General features: G+C 43.3%; 1 protein-coding gene across 1 annotated transcript in view; it reads left to right on the top strand.

Annotated features, from left to right (window-relative positions):
* The window catches only part of bcar3 (BCAR3 adaptor protein, NSP family member), a 112421-nt gene that overhangs the window by 25092 nt on the left and 68340 nt on the right, over positions 1 to 18989 (top strand). The window contains exon 3 of the mRNA XM_068036812.1: positions 7306 to 7345. Within this exon, the coding sequence (XP_067892913.1) occupies positions 7306 to 7345 (40 nt within the window). The remainder of the gene's footprint in view (positions 1 to 7305; positions 7346 to 18989) is intronic.

Here is an 18989-nt window from a genome sequence, read left to right as displayed (position 1 = left end):
CAGAGCTGGTCTTTCATCCACCAGTTTCAAAAAAAGCATTTCCATTTAATGTTAAAAAGGTCAGTAATCATCAGGTACATGTGACAGTTCCTGAAGCTGAGTGACAATTCTGTTCATGGTTTTCCATCCGAGACCAGTTCGCAAAAATAGTTCCTGTCGACACCTGTTATTCCCTGTGTTATGTGCTCAGTGTTGTGCGAAAGCACCGATATCAACTTTACATTTACCCAAGTTGTTGTAATGTATGCTGTGACTGTCACAAAACTTACACACAGCAGCTGTTCCATGTATTTTGACCAGTTTTCGAGAGACCCATATCACAAATGTGTCATCTTGGCTCAGTGGTAGGATTCCCATCGTATGAGTCAAACTCCAGTCCAGTGACTTGAGCACATGATGTAGGCTGTCACTTCTGAGGGAGTGTGACATTGTTAGAGGTGCCATCTTTTGAAAGAGAATGTTCAGGTGGACATTCACGGCACTTTGTTGAAGAGCACTGCGTTCAGTTCTGGGCACTGCACCTCAGGAAGGATATACTGGCCTCGAGCACAGATTCACCAGAATTGTACAGAAGCTAAAAAGGTTCAATTATGACACCAGGTAGAATAAGCTAGGCTTGCATTCCCTCGAGTGTAGAAGATTATGGGTTGATCCAGTTAAGTGGTTTAAGATGATTAAAGTGTTTGATCGGGTAGACAGAGCAAAATTATTTCCTCTGGTGGAGAGTCCAGAACAAGTGGCCATAATCTTTAAAGTGGAGCTAGGCTCGGGGTGATGTCGGGAAACATTTCTTTACGTGAAAAGCTGTTGAGGCTGGGGGTCAATTGAAAATTTAAAACTGAGACTGAGAGAGTTTGCTTAGATTAAGGGTACAAAAGGATATGGAACCAAGACGCATAAATGGAGTTACAATAGATCGTCTGTTAACTAATTGAATGGTGGAACAGGCTCAAGGGGATGAATGGCCTATTCCAGTTCCTATGTAATTCTAAATTGATGATCCCTTGTCACTGACTCCCTAATCAGAGGAAATAATCTTTTCCTATTCCATAGAACCGTAGAACAATTACGGCACAGAAGGAGGCCATTCAGCCCATTGTGTCCGTGTTGGCCAAAAAAACTAGCTGCCCAATCTAATCCCACCTTTCAGTACTTGGTCCATAGCCTTGCCGGTTACAGCACTTCAGGTGCATGTGCAAGTACTTTTTGAAAGAATTGAGGGTTTCTGCCTCCACCACCATTGCTGGCAGTGAATTCCAGACACCCACCACTCTCTGGATAAAAAGGTTTTTCCTCATGTCCCCTCTAATCCTTCTACCAATCGCCTTAAATCTGTGCCCCCTGGTAATTGACCTCTCCGTTAAGGGAAGCAGGTCCTTCCTGTCTACTCTATCTAGGCCCCTCATAATTTTGTACACCACAATTAAGTCACCCCTCAGCCTCCTCTGTTCTAAGGAAAACAACCCTAGCCTATTCAATCTTTCCTCATAGCTGCAACTTTCAAGCTCTGGCAACATTTTTGTAAATCTCCTCTGTACTTTCTCCAAAGCAATTATGTCCTTCCTGTAATGTGGTGACCAGAACTGTACACAATACTCCAGCTGTGGCCTAACCAGCGTTTTATACAGTTATTCACTCTTATCAGAACCGCTATGGAATCTTTTCTTGGACTTTTCTGCTCCAGTGGAAATAAATCCATTGAGGGTGATTTTTCTCAGATACTTTAAGTGCCAAAGAGCCTCGGAGGTGAGGTCTTGAGCTGCAACGCCAATTTAGTCCACCTTTAGCACAAGACGCCATCTTGGTAAAGGAATTGAAGTGCAGCGAAAACAGCTGGCTGGAGGAATATTAAGGATCTGATTGACAATTAAATTGCCTGCCATCACTCATTAAAGTGGCTTCACACCATTTTGGTGGCTTCTTCTAAAAGCAATTAGCTGAACAGAAGTAAACAAGTCCTCGGCCCAACCGTCTTCAGTTGCTTCATCAATGACCTTCCCTCCATCATAAGGTCAGAAGTAGGGATGTTCGCTGATGATTGCACAATGGTCACCATTCGTGACTCCTCAGATACTGAAGCAGCCCATGTCCAAATGCAGCAAGACCTGGACAACATCCAGGCTTGGGCTGATAAGTGGCAAGTAACATTTGTGCCATGCAAGTGCCAGGCCATGACCATCTCCAACAAGAGAGAATCTAACCATCTCCCCTTGATGTTCAACGGCATTACTATTGCTGAATCCCCCACAATCAACATCCTCGGGGCTACCATTGACCAGAAACATAAATACTGTGGCTACAAGAGCAGGTCAGAGGCTGGGAATTCTGCGGCAAGTAACTCACCTTCTGTCTCCCCAAAGCCTGTCCACCATCTACAAGGCACAAGTCAGGAGTGTGATGGAATACTCTACACTTGCCTGGATGGGTGCAGCTCCAACAACACTCGAAGCTTGACGCCATCCAGGACAAAGAAGCCCGCTTGATTGCCACCCCATCCACAAACATTCACTCCCTCCACCACCGATGCACAGTGGCATACAGTGTGTACCATCTACATGATGCACTGCAGCAATGCACCAAGGCTCCTTAAACAGCACCTTCCAAACCCACGACCTCTACCACCTAGAAGGACAAGTGCAGCATATGCATGGGAACACCTGCAAGTTCCCCTCCAAGTCACACACCATCCTGACGGAAATATATCTCTATTCCTTCACTGTTGCTGGGTCAAAATCCTGGAACTCCCGTCCTACCAGCACAGTGGGTGTCCCTACCCGACATGGACTGCAACGATTCAAGAAGACAGCTCACCACCACCTGCTTGAGGGCAACTAGGATGGGCAATAAATGCTGGCCTAGCCAGCCACGCCCACATCCCAGGAACAAATAAATAAGATTTAAAAAATCATTCCTGTGGGTTTTGAGCGCTACTTAAAGCTATGTTGAACTTCCACTATTCACTTGCTGCTGGAGGTTTGAAGAGGACTTTGCAGACACATCATTGACTTTCTGGGGCAATATATCAATGCTGCACCAACACTATCAACATTTATTCCAGAAATTCTCCTAGGACTTCTCCTAAGGCGACCTTATTAGACACATTATAGAGCCACCAGAAGAAAGTAAGTGCTCGGTCATGGACATCTTGCTCTGGTTCCCGACTGTTTTGGAAGAGGAATGGGAGGAGGGCATGAGGTTAGGCAGAGCAGCACCAGCTGCTTCAGGAGAGAGATACAGGCAGATGAAGTAAACTCCTTCCCCCACCTGCAGGTACAGGACAGCCCTCCTCCTCTGGCCTTCCTCCACCAGGACACTGAGTGCTGCGTCCGAGAACCTGTTTATCCTCTCCCTTGGTCCTTGAGCTGTCAGAAATATGCCACTGTGTGTTAGCCAGTGCACTCCACACAGTCACTGCAAATGGGTGAGTGGAGACCACATATACTGCTCCATGAAAATTGCTTCTAATCAGTGCTTGATAAGTAGACCTTCAGGGACTGGATTTTGTGTGGCCCCATGAGGCGGGATCGGAGGCGGAGCGGGGGGGGGGTGATGGGGGGGCGGGGACACGGAGTAAAGCCTGGCTACCTGACCCGAACCCGACGAGACCTGACTACATGTGTTGGGTTCGGGTTGGGTCGGGTCTATATTCCGAGTCCAGCATTCGGGCTCGGGTCAGGTCGGGCTGGACAGTGCTGCTTCTGGGAAGTCATGGGATCAGGCTTACCCACAATTCCCCACAACTCCATCTGCAGGAATAGCCTGCTGCCGGAACGGATGAAGGATAGTCATGTTAGGTTGGGTCGGGCGCGGAAAAAAATTAAAGGACTCAGCCCCGGGTCGGGTTGGCTGTGGCCGGGTCCCCAAGAACCCCCTTCCCCTGGACTGCACGACCAACCCCACCCCCCAATTGCTGGTGCCTACTGGACTGGCCCTGGCGACCCTGCCTCACCTACCTGTTCTCTGGGGTTCCAGCACTGGGCCTGGGTCCAAGGCCTCTGCAGTACCAGCAATGCCAACGCTCCTGATGGCGCTGTCGATATGGCTGAGCTGCCGGCCCTGTGATTGGCCAGCAGATCATGGAGACGGGATCCTCGTCTTTAAAGGGGCAGGGATCCTGCCTCCTGAAACTTTAAAAACACCGGAGGATCACTTTTGGCCTGCTGCTGGGAGCCCCGCTTCCTGCACAAAATCCAACCCCAGGTGTTCGTTTTGGCACCTCTAGGCAAGTTAAATCATGGTAATCACTAAGTAAGACCAAAATTGTGTGCTGAAGGCAGATTTTCAAACAGACGTGTCTTATTAACACAGCGCCCATTGAGTGGCTGTTTTCACCTTTTCACCAAAATAACCCCCAGTATCTCGAGCTATTCCTTATAATATTGTTTCTCAGCCTGATATGAATCTGCTCTGTACTCTTTCCTCCGTGGCCTTTCATGCACTTTGTAGTTGGTTCTGAATTTCATGAAACAGTTCAAATCGTGTCATGCAGAATAAAGCTGTGACCTAATCCTGATACTTGAAAATAAAATTCCCACATTATTAGCCAGAGGAAAACACATTTAATCTTGTGAAACTAGCATTTGCACTTGGCCAATTGGCAGGTGTCCAAAGCTATTGCTGAGAATGTGACTGGGAGGCGAGCTACTTTTGAATACCTGGATAATTACTGGGACTTGGTTAATTAATGTGTGTTTGTTCAGGCTGTGTTGGAGATGAGCTGTGTGTGGGTAAAACTGATCCCAATGCTACACACGGCAGCAATGCCTGTGAATTGAAATGCAGACTTTGGAATTAGTCCACATCATCTCCCAGTCTACTCCTTACATTGTCAACGTAATCCATCCACACAGAGCAAAAACAGGCAGCTGAGCTGTTCCATTCAAACATCTGTTTACATGGCTTCCTCTTTTTATTTAACAGGAATAGTATCAGTATTATAGCTGACACTATAAAGGAGGATGATGTTAGACTGTAAAGATATGTAAGGGATGATTATACAGACCAGGAAGTTATCTGGCTGTCTCAGTTGCAATGAGGGATGTGCAATTGAGCTCCTGGGTTAGGCAAAGTTGGCCTGGATCCACTCTTGATCACTGTCCAGTGGTGCTTTCCAGAATAAGCTGCCAACATGCTCTGCCAAGGTTCCTATAGCAACATTGCCACTTAAACAAGGCAGTGGAGGTTGACTGGTCTCTGTTGAATTGTACAACATCAATGAGGCAACAGTACCTTTAGGACAGGGAGGGAGGGGAGAAGGAGTTTTATTTTTTTTAATGGCCACTGATCTCATCTCGAGGGCAAAGCACTAACGAGAAAAATAAAATTATTTCCTCTGCTGAGGGAGTTCAGAACAAGGGGGCATAACCTTAAAATTAAAACGAGGCCATTCAGGGGTGATGCAGAATGCACTTCTTCACACACAGGGTGTGGAAATCTGCAACTCTCTCTCGTCCAAAAAGCTGTTGAGGCCAGGGGTCAATTAAAGATTTCAAAGCTGTTGGGTAAGGATTCGGAATCAAGGCAGTTAAAAGGAATTGAGATACAGGTCAGCCATAATCTAGTTGAATGGTTTGAGGGACTGAATGGCCTCTTCATGTTACTATGTTCCTCCCCCTTCCAGCAGGCAGTGTAGTCGAGTGGAATCCAGACTACTCTCACTCGCCCCTCGGTGGCTGACTGCAGAATAGCATTTGACAAAGTCTTTAGGTGGCTTCAGTACACTCTGAGAGCACCAAGCAAAGGAAGGGCACAAAACACCCTTTAATAAAAAAGCCTCATTCATGCCAACAGAAAAAAGTGCAATGTTGAAATTATTAACTGTCAAAGCAAATTAAAGAGTGAAAAAGTCAACTTGAGATTATTGTAGTGTACCCGACAAAAGCTGCTGATTAATCGTCAGCCATGTAAAAGATGATAGAAAGTGTGGTGCGAAAGTGATTGTCCGGCATATATTGTAATCACAAGTTTCAGCTTGACTGGAAAACCATCCAATTGAATATTTAAAACATGAAAATGACTTTGTGAAATCTCCCCAGCTCCCTCTGGCCAAACATACTTCTGTTCTTTCACCATGTATGTGTGGACAGACTCCACGATGCATTTATAATTTTACCACACATTCCATTGTTTGCCCAACATCTTATTTACAATGTTTCATTGCATAAGATGTTTGTTGTGCAAACAACATACTTGAAGCAACAGGGCTCCCGAGAGATAACTAAAGATCTCCATGATCACTCTGGGTTTTATTTATTTATTTAAAGATACAGCACTGAAACAGGCCCTGCGGCCCACCAAGTCTGTGCCGACCAACAACCACCCATTTATACTAATCCTGCATTAACCCCATATTCCCTACCACATATCCACCATTCTCCTACCACCTGCCTATACTAGGGGCAATTTACCTATCAACCTGCAAGTCTTTGGCTTGTGGGAGGAAACCAGAGCACCCAGTGGAAACCCACACAGTCACAGGGAGAACTTGCAAACTCCACACAGGCAGTACCCAGAACTGAACCCAGGTCGCTGGAGCTGTGAGGCTGCGGTGCTAATCACTGCACCACCCAGTTGTTCCCACTTGTGGACTAAATAGTGTAAACTCCATTGCTCCCTCACTAGAGTATCCTCTGTTAAATCATATGATCATTTAATAATCTATATCTGAAAATTAGATGTTGCTAACAGTGAGTTAAGAATCTCTGTGATCAGTCTGTAGTGACATTGTAATGCCATTTGTGAAATTTCCTTATGCCTCTTTACAATGAAATTATAAACACATTTTTAAATGATATCAGTTATGATTTTGCTATAAATATGGAACACAGTATATCTTTATTAACATATTTACAGAAGGCTCCTTATTTTAATATTTTTTGGTATCTAAATCTCAAGTAAATCTGTTTAATATGTTTCAAGAGGCAATTTATGCTTAAGTGTATAGTCTAAGATATTTTATGAGATCATTGTGCATTTGGATCTATGTTTTACAGAGATTTTGAATCTTCTTATGTCTATGTTCAATATATTTTGAGGCCATAGGGTAAGAAAGTGTGAGTTCCCATATATATATCTTTTTTATGAAGGCATTGTGTATTTAGATTGCACAGCACTTGCAAAAGGAGTGCATTGATAGATATATCAAGGGTAAAGTGGTACTTAGATTTTTTTTTAAATACTGCCAGACAAAACCTGAACTTACAAATGTGCTGAGAGCTGAAATCATTTTACAAGCTCTTTGTGTTTTCTTATAAATCATTCTGATACGCCAGTTAAAGTCATCAACACTTCTTTTCTCACCTGCAGGGACAACCACATTGTGGACTTTTCTCTTGAATACGTCAAGGTACGTAACCTGTTTCCAAATATCATACATCCAATGATGAGATTTACTTTAGGCTTAACTGGCTGGCTACTCTGCTTTAGAGTTGATTTGTGGCTGGGCTTATCTTGTCTTGTTAAGCTCTTCAATTCCAGCTCTCTGGGAGTTGAATTCACAATGATAAGGAAGGCATTCATGCTCGGGGTAGTGACTGTGCTGAACAGGGCACAGAGCAATTTACTTGGCCACATTAGCCAATGCTTGAGTGTTGATGGAGCATTACACACTTAAAATGTCTGGCCTGCCATAAATATTATTGCTCACTCCAAGCAGTTTCCCAGAAATGATCAAACAACCTTCCCTACAAAGTCTACCTGCTATTCCACTGCCCTGGCAGTTTAGCATTCAGCACCACCTCTGTTAATCTGAGGAAGTATAAACCCATTAACTGGAATGAACTGAAAAGCAGGATCAGGGTTCAAGACATTATGGATTTAAAACCTACAGAATGATATTAAATATTTCACTGACTGCAGCATGAGTGATCTATAAAAGCGTTACAATTAAATCATCCTCGGCACTTGATCTGTGGCTTTTTTAAAATTGTATTTGTGAAATGGTTTCTTTGGGAAATTCACAGATTGCTGCAGCCGTTAGATCTTGCCATTCTAGACAAGATTAGATTGTTAACAAGTCAGACATGGATTTTCAAAAACAAGGGATGCTTTGTTTTGGTTTGTGAGCTTTATGAACTAGGTAATAGGCAACATTGGACGATTTTCCAATTTCAGGCCTTGGTCACAGAACTTGTATCTCATGCCTTTTGGAAGCTGTGAGGCAGCATCGATGTCTCAGTCAGTGTGCGAATGTGCTGTATCACAGCTGGATTACAGAGGACCCTTTCTATCAGCAAGCTCTAACATGCCAAAAAAACATGGGGAGCAAAGCTTTTCTCAGCAGTTTAAAAATATCTCCAGTTACCCTCAGCTGACCCCTTTGATGTGAGTAGCAGGAGAAAAATGAACAAGAACTTGCAAAGTGTTTATTTACGGTGATTACTGAAAGTCAAATAACTTAAGCAGTCAAGCAATTAGTGCAAATTGTTACACGAACTAGGAAGAAACGACGTAAAAGTGGTTTTGGAGCATGTTCTAAGGCTAATTACATTGTTCCTCAAATTCTGGCCTCTTGAGCATCCCCAAATTTCATTGTTCCACTATGGGCCAGTGTCCCTTCAGCTGCCCAGGCCCTGAACTCTGGAATTCCCTTCCTAAACCTCTCTGCCTCTCTTTCCTTCTAAAAATCTATCTCTTTGACCAAGCGTTTGATCACCTGTCCTAATATCTCTTTATGTGGCTGTGTCAAATTTTGTTTGTAATGCTCTTGTGAAGCACCTTGGGACTTTTTACGACATTAAAGGTGCTATATAAATACAAGTTGTTGTTGTATCGCTGACTAGCGGGGCTGGTAGTTATAGCATTTAACTTGCATTGTTCTAATCTGGTACTTGACGCCAACAAATATAGACAGTCTAGCCTACAGAACACAGCATGCAGCGAGGCTCATTTATTCATAGCTGGGCAGAGCTGGTACATAAAGAATGAGTAACATTGTATGGAATAGCCAGTGCTGGATGGCATTGACATTGATCATTAAAGGACGAGCAGCTGAAGAAGGCAGCTCCATACAACAGCAGTAACCTGCATTCTTACAGTGCTGCTTACATCGAGAGAGGCACTCGACAAAGACGATGATTTATTGCTGCTGGTTTATCATAAACATGCTGCTTCTATGAAGCACATCAATCCAGTTCAGCCACCAGGATTCTGCGCCAGCACTTGGACTCGTCGCCTCCCTTCCTAAAGACCCCTCCTTTTTTTGACCGTGCTTTCACCCTTCAACCCCTAGTTTGTTCCTTTCTTCCTCCTACCTGGTGCCTAACTATTCATCCACTGCCCTGTGAAGTGCTTTGACATACCTGACTGCAAGCAAGGAGCCATGTAGGTTGTTGTCAGACTCTTAAGTTTCCATTGCCAGTCTTAAAGGCTGTTAATTATTTTGCTTTACGAATCTCAAGGAAACTGGGTGTAACTAGCTCATCAGGGAGTAAAAAGGCTGACGGCGTGTTGAAATACTATATAATATTCATTGACTGATGCACCAGGCCATTCCATTTGGAAAATAAGTTCAACGTATTGAGTAATAGGTTGAATCATACAGTGAAAGTTGGCACCCTCTAGTGGTAACAACATGACTGCTTGATTTAGGTTGCATTAATGAACTTTGATGGATGGATTAATCACGTTCGGTGATCAGGCTGTCAGTGACCACTAATCCGTGAAAAAAGGTTTGTATTTGTACTTGCAAAATGAGCACCTTCAGGTCTGGGCAGTGCCGAGCAGACTGCTTGCGATATCCTCTCCAAAACAGCTCTGTTGTGTTGTGTGTTTTATTCTCTCTGGGTGAAGGGGTGAGGTCCAGAGGGCAGGACAATGTCAGGGTTAAAGGCAGAGGTGAGACAAATCAAGAAATAGGTGATGGCAGATTTAAAGATCAGAGGAGGAAGGGATGACTAAAAGAAATAAGGAGGTCCTGGGAAAAGAATGAGTTAGCGTAGAATCATTGTAAACACTGAATCTTGGTTTTAGCATCATGAAGATGCAGGGAGGAATAAGCATGTGTAGGATGGCATACTTGGAGTGTAGAGGGAGCAAAGGAGGTGGTCAGAGTTGAAAAGGCCAAATTGGTATTGATAGAGGAGATGGTGGCACAGTGGTAATGTCACTGAGCTAGTAATCCAGAGGCCCAGACTAATGCCCTGGACATCAGTTTCAAATCCCACCACAGCAGCAGGTGGAATTTAAATTCAATTTATTAATAAATTCAGATGATTAATAAAAATCTGGAATTGAAACCTAGTCCCAGTAATGGTGCACTGTTTGTATGAAACTATCATCGATTGTCGTAAAAACCTATCTGGTTCACTAATGCCCTTTAGGGAGGGAAATCTGCCATCCTTACCTGGTCTGGCCTATATGTGACTCCAGGCCCACAGCAATGTGGTGACTCTTAACTGCACTCTGAAATGGCCTAGCAAGCCACTCAGTTCAAGGGCAATTAGGGATGGGCAACAAATGATGGCCTTGCCAGTGATGCCTACATGTCATGAAAGAATAGAGCTATAAGAAAGATTGCAATTGGGAGACAGAAAAGCTAGAAGCAATGGGCCAAATATTGCTGGAGTGAGGAATCTCATGGCCTGTGCTGTTAGTTAGACTTTCTCCTGCAGCCTTCAGCTCAAATAAATCTTGCGTAATGAGTTGCTGGCAGTGTGAGCTGATGGTGGGGCACCTGGGACTCATGTGAAGCGAGGTAAAGGCTGACTACCCAACATGTGTCGGGTTCGGCATTCAGGCTCGGGTCGGGTCGGGCCGGATCAGACATGCTCTATCACCACCTCAGGTAAGTGACTTTAACGTTAATTTACTTTTTGGACCTTAAAGATGGTTTTGCTACAGTTATTTTAAGCTTGTGTAAGTAAGGAACAAAGTGAAAAATGGAAGGTAAGTGAACTGATGGTCGGGTCCGGTCGGGTCGGGCACGGGAAAAAATGGAAGGACTCGGGTCGGGCTCGGGGTCGGATGGGGTTCTGTTGGGCTCGGGTCAGGTCTCATTTGCAGACCCGAGCAGGCCTTTAAAGTGAGGGGCCAATAGTCTATCTCCTCAGCCAATGAGACTTAAGGAATGCAAAAGGAACAGGGTAAATTAGAGTCAAATCAGGTCCAGAAAGAGAAATGAAGAGATGGAAAGGAAGATTGGATTAAAAGGGAGAAAAAAGAGAGAGAAAGGAAAAGTAAGAAAAAAAAGGTAAACATTTTAAATGTGATGTTTTTAAAATCTCTCACAATGATTTACTACCTGCAGGAATCAGTCTCAACAGTTTAAGTTGTTACCTTTCTGAGCCAGAGAGATTGATTGGCATTGCATTAAGAATTATCACATTGTTAAGAGAATAGTTAGAGTGTTAATTATGAGCCCGAACTTTCTGCAGCAAGTTTAATGAGCAATTAATGTGCAAATCCAACAAGTTCTGAAAAATAATGGGCAGGCTAACAGCGAGATGCTGTTTGTATGAAGCAAATGGCAAAATGATCTAAATCAACCAGCAAGTTCTGGAGCTTCACAACCCATGCTGTATCTCTTAATCCCTTGAATTTGCTGGCTAATTTGCACATTAACAACAGTGTGTATCTTTAATGGGCCATTATTTTTCCAGCAAGATTAAGCCCATTATGTTAAGGATATAACTGACTTCCTGCAACCAGTTATGCATGTTCATGTCTGTTGTACAAAGTACCTAAATTTCGAGGATGTTGTATCGAGAGAGTGGATGCAAATGCTTTTCTCTTGTATGTGTATCTTTGGGCTTGTATAAGCAAAGGTGAGAACAGAACAAGACTGAGGGGTGACCTGAAATAGGTCTTTAAGATTATGAAAGTGTTTGATGGGGTAGATGTGGAGAAGATGTTTCCACTTGTTGGAGTGTCCGAAACTAGGGGCCATAAATATAAGATAGTCGCTAATAATTCCAATCGGGAATTCATGTGAAACCTCTTTACCCAGACCTAGCTACCACAGGAGTAGTTGAGGCGAACATCATAGCTGCAATAACAAGAAGCTAGATAAACACGAGGAAGAAAGGGATAAAACTAGCAAATCCTGGAAATACTCAGTGGTCAGACAGCACCCATGGAGAGAGAAACAAAGTTAACGTTTCAGATCAATGACCTTTCAGAAAGCAGGAGCAGCAAACAATTAGGAGGGCAAATGGTATGTTGGCCTTTGATGCAATGGGGTTGAAGTTCAAGATAAGGAATTCTTCCTGCATTTATATAGGGCTTTGGTGAGACCACATTTGGAGTTCTGTATACAGTTTTGGTCTCCTTACCTAAGGATGGATATACCCCCTTAGAGAGGGTGCAGCAAAGGTTCACTAGATTAATTCCTGGAATATGAGGGCTGTCCTATGAGGAGAGATTGCGTGTAATGGGCCTATATTCTCTGGATTTTAGAAAAATGAGAGGTGATCTAATTGGAAAGTATAATGTTCTTAGAGGGTTAAACAGGGTAGATGCTGAGAGGCTGTTTCCCCAGGCTGGAGAGTCTAGAACTAGGGGTCATAGTGTCAGGATAAGGGGTCGACCATCTAGGACTGAGATGAGGAGAACTTTCTTCACATAGAGAGTTGTGAATCTTTGGAAGTCTCTACACCAGAGAGCGATGGATGCTCAGTCAATAAGTATATTCAAGACTGAGACTGATAGATTTTTGGGCACAAAGGGAATCAGGGGGAATGGGATTAAGGCAAAAGTGGAGTTGTTGAAGAACTTCAGCCATGATCTCATTGAATGGTGGAGCAGGCTCAAAGAAGCCGTTATGACCTACTCCTGCTCTTATTTCTTATGTTCCTATGCCCTACCAACCCCACCAACGTGCTGACTATGGCCAACCAGCTATGTTTAGCCCAGAGAGCCAGCTAGAGAGCTTCAGGTGCCTCAGTACCACATTAGCTGGCACTTATTATTGAGTCTGTGATTTCATCTGTATATTCTTTGATGAGCAGCTCAAGCAGTGAGCAACTTTGAAATGGTAATTAGCCACAATTACTGATTGTAATTGCAGTTAATGATCTCGTTTCTAGGGTGTGTTATCACGAGCACATCGAGGATACGGGTTTGTCATAATACATAGGTTTCATGCAAGGGTGGCAAGAGGCTGTGTGGAGCAATGCCAAGCAGACAGCAGGTGCTTCCTCCCAGGGAAGAGAGGCAAAATCAAACAGCAAACCAGCCCACATCACTCCCAGACCTCTGCCAGCTGCAGGTTGATGATCAACACTGATCAGGAAGGCTCAAGAGCTGACCCCCTGTCCAGGGTATGGTAAATAGAGTTATGGGACGTAACTTTACAAGTCTGCTCAGTTGGGGGAGCAGTGCAGATTGGAAATTTAGCAGCGTGCTTTCCAGAATTTTCCTGATCTGAGGTTTCCCCCACCAACAAACACTGACTCGCATAAATGCATGTGTGACACTCATTCCTTTTTCTTTTTTCTTTCAGATTTGTAGGGAGGGGGAATTTCACTGTACTTTAACCAATGACTCATTTGAAAATCTATTTTAATTTGGTGTTTTTATGTCCAGTTGTGGAGCTAAATTTTCTCTCTGACTCACTGGAAGACAAGTCACTGACTCATTAAAGAAAAACAACATTTGCGATTAAAAGGCACAGGAGTTTGAGCAAAGCTGTTTGTATACATCAGTCAAAACAACAGGATGGAGTGTTAGTACGTTATGGGACCTGGGGTTAGGAGGGTGTGTGTTATGATCAGGTGTGCTAAATCCTTTACGTATTTTTTGTAAGCTACACTGCAGGACATCACTGATGTTTTATTATTTATAAGATTAACTGGAGAATTAGCAGTGAAATTCAAACCACTAGGATATCATAACAATTAAAGTAGAAATACTACACCTATGGAGAGTCTAAATGGGATAGAGGAGCAAAGGGATCTAAGAGCACAGATTTACAAACCCTTTTAAGTAGAGACAGTTGTAAACGTAAAATTTAAACCAAGCCCTCAGGCTCATTTCTACAGGAATAGAGTTGAAGTGCAGAGGAGTCACCTTCAACTTGCAAAGAACCTTGGCCATGCTTACAGTTGTTATAGTACAGAAGGAGGCCATTCGGCCCATTGAGATCATGCCAGCTCTCTGTAGAGCAATCCAATCAGTCCCATTCCCCCGCTGTATTGCCATAGCCCTGCAAGTTTATTTCCCTCAAGTACCCATCCAATTTCCTTTTGAAATCATTCATTGTTTCCAATTCCAACACCCTCATAGGCAGGGAGCTCCAGGTCAGTATCACTCACTGCATAAAAAGTTCTTCCTCACATCCCCCTGGATCTCTTGCTCAAAACCTTCAATCTATGTCCCCTAGTCCTTGGTACCACCAGTTAATGGGAACAGCTTTGCATTGTTTAACTTATCTAAACCTATCATAATCTTGTACTCCTCTATCAAATCTCCCCTCAGTCTCCTTTAGTCTAAGGAGAACAACCCCAGCTTCTCCAACCTAACCTTATAATGAAAATCTCCCATCCCTGGAACCATTCTGGTAAATCTCCTCTTCACCCTCTCAAGGACCCTCACATCCTAAAGTGTGGTGACCAGAACTGGACATAATACTCCAGTCGTGGCCTAACCTGAGCTTTATAAAAATTCAGCATAACTTCCCTGCTTTTGTACTCAATACCTCTATTTATGAATCCCAAGATCCCATATGCTTTACTAATTACTCTCTCAATATGTCCTGCCACTTTCAAAGATCTATGCACATGAACCCCCAGGTCCTTCTGTCCCTGTACACTCTTTAGAACTGTGTCATTAAGTATATATTGCCTGTCCCTATCCCTTCTGCTGAATTGCATCACCTCAGTCTTCTCCATTAAATTCCATCTGCTACTTGATTGTCCATTCTGCTAGCCTATCTACATCCTGTTGCAGCCCATTGGTATCATCCTTACTGTTTGCCACTCCTCCAACTTTGGTATCTGGCAAATTTTGAAATTTTATTCTGTATTCCAATATCCAAGTCATTTATTTATATATATAATATATATATATATAAGGCAGTGTTCCTAGCACTGAGCTTCGTGGAACACTACTGTCTACCATCCTCCTGTCTGAAAACAACCATTTACCATGACATACTGTTTTCTGTCCTTAAGCCAATGTTTTATACAAGCTGACACTGATCCTCCTATTCCATGAGCCTCAATTTTGTCACCCAGCCTTTTATGTGGTTCTTTGTCAAACGTTTTCTTAAAGTTCATACAGACAACGTCCACCGCATTCCCTTCATCAACCTTCTCTGTTACTTCATCAAAAAATTCAATTCGATTAGTCAAGCATGATCTGCCTTTTACAAATCTGTGCTGGTTGTCCTTAATTAATTCAGACCTCTCTCCAAGTGCCTGCTGAGGTTGTCCCTGATTATTGTTTCTAAAACTGGGAGGATTGTGAACGGTTCTGCTTTTCATATTATAAAAAATGTATAGAGGCTCTGGGAAAGGTGCAAAAAAGATTCACAAGGATGATACCAAAACTGAGAACTGAAAGGTTGTACTTACTAGGAAAAGCTGAGCAGGCTGAGGCTCTTTTATATGGAAAAGAGAAAGCTAAGGGGTTACCTGATAGAGGTCTTTAAGATTATGAAAGGGTTTGACAGGGCTAACGGAGTAAAACTTTTTCCACTTGTGGGAGAGTCCAAAACTAGGAGTCATAAATATGAGATAATCACTTAAAAATCCAACAAGGAATTCAGGAAGGATTTCTTTACCCAGACTGTCATGAGAATGTGGAACATGATACCACAGTGAGTAGTTGATGCAATTAATGTTGATGCATTTCAAGCACATGATACAGAAAGGTATAGAGGATATGTAGATGGGGTTAGGTGAAGTAGAGTGGAAGGAGGCTCATGTGGAGCATAAACATCGGTATGGACCTATAGGACTGAATGACCTGTTCCTGTACTTTAAATTCTATGCAATTGTCTGCATCATCCACAATATTGTGCTTGACTCTGAAGTTGAGGCCAGGTTGCACTCTCTCCCTGCAATATATCCACTCCACGCACAACTCTTTCTGTGCCTATCCTTCCCTCCTATGCCACATTTGCTCTCTGGCTCAAAAGCAGCATACAGTTTTTTTTTAATTGTATGGATGTATGAATTAAAACATCCCAACATTGTCACAAAGTGGCTTCAAATTGGGGGGACACAGTGGCGCAGTGGTTAGCACTGCAGTCTCACAGCTCCAATGACAGTGTTGGGTACTACCTGTGTGGAGTTTGCAGGTTTGCAGGACCGCATGGGTTTCCACCAGGTGCTCCAGTTTCCTCCCACAGCCAAAGACTTGCAGGTTGATAGGTAAATTGGCCATTGTAAATTGCCCCTAGTGTAGGTAGGTAGTAGGAGAATTGAAAGAAGGTGGGGATTATGGGATTAATGTAGGATTAGTATAAATGGATGGTTGATGGTCAGCACAGACTCAATGGGCCGAAGGGCCTGTTTCAGTGCTGTATCTGTCTAAGTTCAAATTATTTTTCTTGAACTACAAAGTAAAATATTTATTTAAGATCGTTTTACCAGTTCAAAATCTACTGCAAACCCACTCAATTGGTACGGACAAGATCAGTCCTGTCCGATAGAAATCACTGGCTAATCACAGGCATAGCGACCATGACACCTTTTCGGTTAAGTGCCCTCCATTTAGTAGAAACCATCTTATGATACAGTAAATGTATTCACATGTCGGTTGAACAAACATCTGCCACTTCAGTGAAACTTTGCAGTTTTTATTCCACTAAAGTTTGGACTTCTGGCATGAATTTAGCAGACTGAACATCTCAGTGCAGCTTCTAGGTTTTAGTCCAATATTTGCAACCTGCACTTTAGGATTCATCAGAGTGACTCGCCCACTGAGACTGCCCCTACTCTCTATTCAGATGGCACTTACATATCGCCACAAAGTGCCCTATTGGAGGCTGCTTGTCCTTCGCCATGATGCTTGTTATTGGTTGAGCCTGCTTAATGCTGCTGACCTGGAGCGGATAATCTGATTGGTCAAACTGACCATGATGACAGGTCCCCACTCCATACAATGTTGGTGTTTTCATGGCACTTGGGTCTGGTGTTTTCACCCGTATTACATCCCATTTTAGCAGGTATCCAATAGACAGGTAACCAAGGAAGTAAAACACGCACAACAATCAAAAAACCCTAACTCTGCTTTTTGTTTTGCCCTTTTACCAACAAATGCACAAAAAGGTTAAAGTAGACCTGCATGTGTCGTGCAAATAAGTATTGAGATCAGATGCCCAACAGTAATAAAAACAGAAAGTGCTGGAAATACTCAGCAGGTCAGGCAGCATCTGTGGAGAGAGAAAGAGAGTTAATGTTTCAGACCTGATGAAAGGTCATTGATCTGAAACGTTAACTCTGCTACTCTCTCCACAGATGCTGCTTGACCTGCTGAGTATTTCTAGCACTTTCTGTTTTTATTTTATGAATTTGGCCACATCTGGATTCCAGACTAGCCACATGTGGCAAATGGTTAATGTATAGGACAACGCTGGACTAGAACCCTGGTCATTCTGAATTAGCTGGCCTTTGTTGCAGCAGCAGTGAGGGTATTACCCTTGACCTCAACCTATTGAAGCTAAGTAGGCCAATGGTACTAGGCAGACAGAACTGTCTCTCAGCATGAATCAACTGCTCCTAGAGAGGAGGCATAAGGAGAGAAAAGGATCGAGTGGTAGGAGAAGAAACAGATGCAAATGGTATAGTGAGGACCTGTTTTGATCAACCATAAAGGATGATAAATGCTTCAATGGTGAAGTAACCATGGGTTGGTTGTGAATTTGTCACTGTAGGTGCAGTTATGTCCACATTTATGTATAGTACAGCAACAAATGCTTACATGGAGAATTCTCTGTGTTTTCCTGACATGTTATTTTTCTCTGAAAAGGGGAGTGTCCTTTAATTTCCCCATTATCAAACATCTTGGTATGAATGATAGGAATGCACGATAATGTTATAATTACAGAATAAAAACATTAGTTACTTTTACTGATGGGCACTGATAATCTGAATGAGTTTCTATCGTGACCTGAACTTATAAGAGTGAAGTTTGAAATCGATTTGAACGTTCTTCACTGGTCAGCATTGTTCTAAGGTTGTCCTTCACTTTCATAAAGTTTATTCCAGCAGAAATAATTTTGTTAAATTTGATCATCTGACCCATTTTGTTGCTGGCTAGCAATTGCATTCCGACTTTAAAGACTTAAAGCACAAATCACCAAGGCTCCTCCGACAGCACCTTCCAAATCCATGACCTCTACCACCTAGAAGGACAAGGGCAACAAATGCATGGAAACACCACCTCCAAGTTCCCCTCCAAGCCAAACACCATCCTGACTTGGAACTGTATCACCGTTCCTTCATTGTCGCTGTGTCAAACTCCTGGGACTCCCTCCCTAACAGCACTGTGGGTGTACCTATACTACATGGACTGCAGCAGTTCAAGAAGGCAGCTCACCACCATCTCCTCCAGGATAATTAGGGATGGGCAATGAATGCTGGCCTTGCCAGCAATGCTCACATCTCAAGAACAATTTTTAAAAAAATTACATTTATATAGCCCCTTTCACAACCTCAGGACGTTCCAAAGAGCTTCACAGTGAATTAAGTACTTTTGAAGTGTAGTCATCACTGTAATGTAGGAAACATTGCAGCCAATTTGCACACAGCAATCTTTGCAATAAAAATTAGTGAGACAGAGGGCTGAATGATATCAGACCATTGGAGAGAGCTGGGAGGTGGGAGAGGTGATAAAATGGCGGAAGGAAGAAAGCCCGATCTGTTCTCACTGCCACCAGATATTACCAAAGGTGGGGACAGCAGCGGCTCAGCTGCTCACTGACTGGAGGCGGGCAGCCAATTAAGGTGATTAATTGGTCCATTGACGGCCATTTTACCAGCATCGCAATGGCCTCCTGCCATGTGAGGAGACCACCAGCTACATCAAGTTGACCTCCCGGGGGGTGG

Source organism: Heterodontus francisci, chromosome 8 (assembly GCF_036365525.1).
Source record: "Heterodontus francisci isolate sHetFra1 chromosome 8, sHetFra1.hap1, whole genome shotgun sequence".
NCBI classification, from domain to species: Eukaryota; Metazoa; Chordata; class Chondrichthyes; order Heterodontiformes; family Heterodontidae; genus Heterodontus; species Heterodontus francisci.
Note: the sequence above shows the minus strand (reverse complement) of the source record. Positions and strands in the feature narration are given on the sequence as shown.